Raw genomic sequence first — 6639 nt, forward strand, 5'->3', positions numbered from 1 at the left:
GGGAACACTCCCTTGTTGGTGGTGGAATTGCAAGCTGGTACAACCACTCTGAAAATCAGTCTGGCGGTTCCTCAGAAAATTGAAGATAGTACTACTTGAGGACCCAGCTATACCACTCTTAGGCATATGCCCAAAAGATGCTCCAACGTATAATAAGGACACACGCTTCACTATGTTCATAGAAGCCTTATTTATAATAGCAAGAAGCTGGAAACAACCCAGATAATTTTCAGCGAGGAATGAATACAGAATATGTGGTACATTTACACAATGGAGTACTACTTAGCCATTAAAAACAATGGCTTCATGAAATTTACAGGCAAATGGATGGAACTAGAAAATATCCTGAGTGAGGTAACCCAGTCACAAAGGAACACACATGGTATGTACTCACTGATAAGTGGATATTAGGTAAAAAGCTTAGAATACCCACAACACAACTCACAGATCATATGAAACTCAAGAAAATGAAAGTGTGGATGCTTTAGTCCTTCTTAGAAGGGAGAACAAAATACTCATGGGAGGTAGAGGGTTGGGGGACTTTGGAGGAAGAGAAGATGGGGAGGGGGAGAAAGGGGAAAGATTAGGTATGGGAGGAGAAAGGGGTGATATACAGAGGGTCAGGATATTGAACAGAGGTGTGTAGCAATGGGGGGATGTGCGGAACTGGGGGTAGCTACCAGAAAGTCCCAGATGCCAGGAAAGCAAGAGCCTCCCAGGACCCAACAGGGATGACATTAGCTTAAATACCCAGCAAATAAGAGGGAGAACCTGTAGAGACCATATCCAGAATTTAGGCAAGGCCCCGGGGTTGAGGGATTAGGCCTCCCACTCATCTCCAAAATTTCAATGCAAAATTTCTCCTGCCTAAAGGAAATATGAGGACAAAATGTAGAGAATAGACTGAAGGAAAGGCCATACAGGGACTGCCCCACCTGTGGATCCATCTCAGATACAGACACTAAACCCAGACACTGTTGCTAACGCAAAGAAAGGCTTGCTGACAGACGCCTGATATAGCTATCTCCTGAGAGATTCTGCCAGAGCCTGATCAATATAGATAGGGATGCTTTCAGCCAACCATCAAACTGAGCACAGGGACCCCAGTGGAGGAGTTAGGAAAAGGAACTGGAGGAGCTGAAGGGGTTTGCAAACCCATAGGAAAAACAATATCAACCAACCAGACCCCGCCCCCAGAGCTGCCAGGAACTAAACAACCAACCAAAGGGGACCCATGGCTCCAGCTACATATGTAGCAGAGGATGGCTTTATCTGACATCAGTGAGAGGGGAGGCCTTTGGTCCTGTGAAGGCTGGATGCCCCAGTGCAGGAAAATGCTAAGGAGGTGAGGTGGGAGTGTGTGGGTGCGTGGGGGAGCACCCTCATAGAAAGTAGGATGAGGAGGAAGAAGATAGGGGGTTTGCAGAGGGGAAAGGGAGAAAGGGGATAACAGTTGAAATGTAAATAAATAAAATATTCAATAAAAAATTGAAAAATAATCTGGTCCTGGACTTCTTTTGATTTTGAGACTCTTAATTACTATTTCTATTTAATTAGAAGCTATGGTTCTACTTAAATTTCTTATGTAATTTTAAGTTTGATAAGTAGTACATACCAAGAAAATTATGTTTCTTTTAGATTTTCCAATTTGGAAGAGTACCAGTTTTCAAAGTATATCTTTATGCATATTTTAAAAGTATAACTCTGGATTTCCTCAGTATCTGTTTTTACATTTTCCCTTTTCATTTAATTTTTTATTTGGATTTTTCTTTCTCCTCTTTTTAATAAGAAAATCAAATCTCATTGATTATAAAGAAATAGCTCTGTTTCATTGATTTCTTTGTATTGTATTCTTTGTTTGTTTCTATTTTATTGATTTGCACTCCTGAGTATAGACTTAGATTATCCAAAACCTTCTATAATAAGGGCTCTGAAATGCTTTAACTTCCCTTCTAGCCTACCACCCACCAGAGGTAATGGGAAGGAAGGTTTAATAGGGCAAAGAGGGATGTGGATCTATTTAGAAATAGTTCTTTTGAGCAATTCCAATCTTCCTTGTCAGGATATCAGCAGTTCAGTTCACACAAAGCAGCAGCAGTAGCTCAATCCACTTGCAAACACTATTCATGACTCAGCAACAGCAGGTCAATCCAGAAGAAACCAAAAGGCTATGCCAAGTGACCCAAGTCTGTAGAAGAGGCAAGAAGCTGCTGGAATATCACAAGGAGTTCTTTGGTGCTTTGCTCTCTACAAAGTCACAACAAATGATGATCAGCAAAGAAGTCAAGGTGAACCAATTCTACAGCATCATCATAGAAGACCAGCATCAGAGAAGACCAATATCAGAGAAGATTAGCATCCGCAAAATTCAACAAAGGCCAGCAAGGAATGGCAAGGCAAACCAGTGCCACACAGTTCATTCACTATCTGTTAGATTATATTTATACCTGTCCCAAACATCACATGTTCTCTCAAGCTTTTGCTCTAGCAAAACATCACATGTCCTTTTTTTCAAGCAGTTTCCAGAAAAATACAAGTCTGTTCTCAGCAAAACATCCTCTCATAAGACAGTTTCCAGAAAAACATCACATAACACAACTAAGTCTCCAAAGAAACAAGAAATTTCCACTTCTCCTGAGTTTGATTATTTCTAGTTGTCGATTCCCTTTCAGTGTCATTTGTTCTTTTTCTCCCAGAGCTTTTTAGGTGTGCTGTTAAATTACTAGTATAAAATCTCTCCAACTTTATTATGTAGGAATATAGAGCTGTGAAATTGCATCTTAGAATCGCCTTCATTGTGTCTCATAAGTTTTGGTATGCTGTGAATTATTTTTCACTTATTTTTAGAAAGTATTAATTTCTTTTTTTAACTTCTGTCTTGACCCATTTTTTATTCAGCAATGAACTGTTAAATTTCAATGTGTTTGCATGCATTCTGGTTTTTGTTGTTGCTGCTATTTTTGGTATCCAGCTTTAATCTGTCAGATAAGATGCAAGGTATTATTCTTGTGTCTTGTATGCAGGTTATCAATTTTCTTGTATCTGTTGATACCTGCATTGTATTCAAGTACAGTCAGTTTTGGGGGAGTTTCATGAGTTGCTAAGAGACAGGTATAATTTTTTGTGTGTTTGGGTGAGATGTTATATAAGTATCTTTAAAAAAATTAAAAGTCGACTTTGGGGAGAAAAATTACAGTACTCAAAAAGAAGCACTAGGAAAAGCAAAGCAGGAATATTAAATACACAGCATTTTCTTTTCAAAGAGAGCGATGTCTAGCCTGTTTTTTCTCAGAAGGCTAGGAGCAGAGATGTTAAATAGCCTGCTGGCCTCTGAGCTATCTGTATAAACAGGACCTACCAGCTCTCTCACATCCATATCTTTGTTTATCTCAGTCAATCTATAGTTTCTCTTCCCCTAGACCCTTGTTGAAAGCAGTTTACCTTGAGACTGCTTCCTTAGTTAATTTATACAGCCTATCTTTATGGAAGATGTCGCTTGTACATTAGAAGAATTTTGATGTAGTTATATCTTAACCTTTATACACCCCAAAATGAGTCAGTTATCACCAGGAAAATTTTTCAAATTCTGCTATGCATAAATATGCCTAACATAAGTTAATCATTTTCAGACTCTTGAAGTTTGAATCAGCACTTGCTACTGAGTCATGTTGAACCAACTGCCTTCTTATCTCGCAGGGATCAATATCCTTGGTGGTCACAGAGACCCTTGAGCTATTGTACACAGAAATAGAGAACTCATTATATTTAATTAAGTTATTACAAAATAATATAATAACTTTTTTTGATGAAGAAGGTCATCAGGGAATAATGAGCCTGAATGTACAAACTACCAGGATTATGTTATTTTCCTTTATAAAATATTAGCATAAATTATCTTCTTGGATATTAATAAGCACTAGGTTTGGGGTATATCAATGAAAATGACACTACACTATTTGTGTCTCAACTTCCTCATTTATAAGTTTAATATGATATTAAAGTCACAAGATTATCATTAAGACTAAACATCATACAATGTTTATATGTTAATAATAGTAATATTGTGAAGAATCATAAAAATACTTCTATTGAAATATGCTATACATAAAGTAAAACAGTTAAATTTCTGCTATTAGCATGCATTAGAAATCTCCATTCACTATTTTCTATCATAAGCAAGAAGCTCCCAGGATCCAACCGGGATTAAATTAACTGAAATACCCAGCAAAGGGGAGAGAGAACCTGTAGAGACCTTGTCCAAAGGTTAGATGTGGTCCTGGTTGAGGGATAGGGCCACCCACCCTTCTCAAATTATTTTGATCAAAGAAATATGATTCTTCATTTTATTGAAAATCGTACCCAGAGTAAAATCTTTTACAATGAACAAGTATCTTTTTATAGAAATTTATCTCGTTGGAAGACAATTTATAACATCCATCACTAATTAAGTGAGAGAACATCTTACATAGAGTCAACATTTTTTCCTTCTGTTAAAGTTTAACACCAAATTTAAAATAATGGACTAAATGGAAAAGTTTATAAGTTGTCAAAACAAATTATAACTTGTGGGTTTTGAATTTTATAGAAATTGTTACTTCGAAGTAGAGACATGATAATTTTAAACATATATTGAACCACTTTTAGAATATAACCAAAAACCACTCAATTTAAGAAAGTATTGTCGCTCTGTTTGGGAACTTCCTGAACTAAATGAGACCCTATTACACGTGGGTCAGTGTGTAAAGGAGATTGCTGCCAAGGCCCAGAACCTGAGTTGGACTTCTAGGGTGCATAAGGTGAATGAGAGTTGAGTATTAGACAAAAATAGATATAATCTCTACTCCATGGTTTGAATATGATCAGATTTCACCATCAAGTTCTCAGCCTTATAACGATAATCCCTTTCTGTCAACCTAATGAAGCATTCAAACAAGCCACATGACTCTTTTCAAGATGAACTTGAAGATTATATTAAAGTACAGAAAGCTAGAGGCTCAGAGCCAAAGACTTGTTTCAGAAGGATGAGAGGGGAGTATTTGGAAAGCTGTGGGTACAGAGAAGAGTTTGACTCCAGGCCCAGTTATAGTATGTTTGATCAAAGATTCCCATCTGAAACCAACCATTCCTACCCAAGATCATGCAGTAGTTCACAGACAGAAGAAGATCGTGTACCCCAGTGGTTACCAGCTCATGACAAGATAAGACTAAACTCTCTGAGCTACTGTCAATTTACCAGGGATGGCTTCTCAGAAAAAACAGTCCCCTTGAACCTTAGTCAGCAAGAATACAATTGTGGCTCATATAGTGTAGAATCTGTAGTGCACAGGCACCTCTGTTCAGATCACAGTACCATCGACCCTCAAGTCAGTCATAGACAAATGCACCAGAAGAGGAAAAGACATGTAGAAGAGGGCAGAGAAAGGCAGGAAGAAAGGCCCAAACATGACAGGAAAAGGAGTTCTGAGGAAATGGATTTAAACAAACATAGGAGCATCCAGAGAAAGAAAACAAAGGCAGAAACAGAAACTCTACAAGATGGTACAGAAAAGCTTAAGAATCAAAAAGAGAAAAAAAAAAACGAGATGTATCATCTAAGAAAGAGGATCTTAAGCATAGGAAGGAAAAAAAAGGAACAAGATGAAGAAAGGACAGAGGAGGAGATGCTTTGGGACCAGTCTATCCTTGGATTTTGAAGCTCCTTAGATCTCCTGAGGCTCAACTGAAATAACAGTCAAGGAACTTGGTCTTATGTGCATTCATATTCATGTCACTTGAATATGGGGACAGAAGTTTCAACTTCTAACAAAGTGAACATGAAGTATTTAATGTGCTTACTTTCCAACATGGAGATTACTTTTCTATTTTCTAAAAGATGTATTAATTTTTCTTACATATGTTAGAATTTCCCTTTAAGAGAGTAGCTCTGCTTTTATTGACCAAATTGCTATGGTAGTGGAATTATTTTCCCTTGGGAGATCATTTATTTAAAATTGGAGGATTAACTGATGACTTGTGGAATCTATTTCTTGGTTGGGTTTCTTTTAATTTTGAGTCACATATTTTTATGCTCACTGGCTTTCTCTATGAAGCAATTTAGATTTCCCTTTTTAGATCTAACTTGCAATATATTTTCTGGGTTGAAGAGTGAAATAACATAATAATTTTATCCTACATATAGTTTTAAAAAGTTTCAGAGACTTCGCACAAAATCAGTTTATATTCTGAAAATGTTTATAATAAAGTATCTTAACTTCTGGGAAAAAAAAGAAAGTATTGTCTATCAAGTTATGCAAGGAGATTTTTTAATTGCACTAATATCTTTGCTTCAATAGCTATCATTCAACCTGAAAATTCACAAAATATATCTCTCATAACCAATTCAAGAAACTGCAAACTTAAAATATTTTGCTTTACAAGAAATATACTATTATAATTTATATTTATCATACCTGTTCTAAGTCAAACAGAAGAGCTTAGAAAAACAAAAGAAATGCAAAACATAACAGGACATGAGGTCTTGGTGCCCCAGCTCTCTCTCAAAGCAAGCTGCCGAGTCCAGTTTGGTCCCGAGAATCCACATCACCCTTTCCCATACACTGGAGTTAAGAACGCAGTATCCCAATAAATTCTGTATTAATG

General features: G+C 36.9%; 1 protein-coding gene across 1 annotated transcript; it reads left to right on the forward strand.

Moving 5' to 3' along the window:
• Positions 1-4828: 4828 nt before the first annotated feature.
• Positions 4829-6006, forward strand: LOC116102293 (lysine-rich coiled-coil protein 1-like). Its single transcript, XM_031386809.1, is given in 3 exon segments — positions 4829-5564; positions 5567-5623; positions 5625-6006. Coding segments are annotated over 3 exon segments (774 nt in total). The 5' UTR covers positions 4829-4916; the 3' UTR covers positions 5694-6006.
• Positions 6007-6639: the final 633 nt, after the last annotated feature.

This window comes from Mastomys coucha, unplaced genomic scaffold (genome assembly GCF_008632895.1).
Source record: "Mastomys coucha isolate ucsf_1 unplaced genomic scaffold, UCSF_Mcou_1 pScaffold21, whole genome shotgun sequence".
In the NCBI taxonomy this organism is placed as follows: domain Eukaryota; kingdom Metazoa; phylum Chordata; class Mammalia; order Rodentia; family Muridae; genus Mastomys; species Mastomys coucha.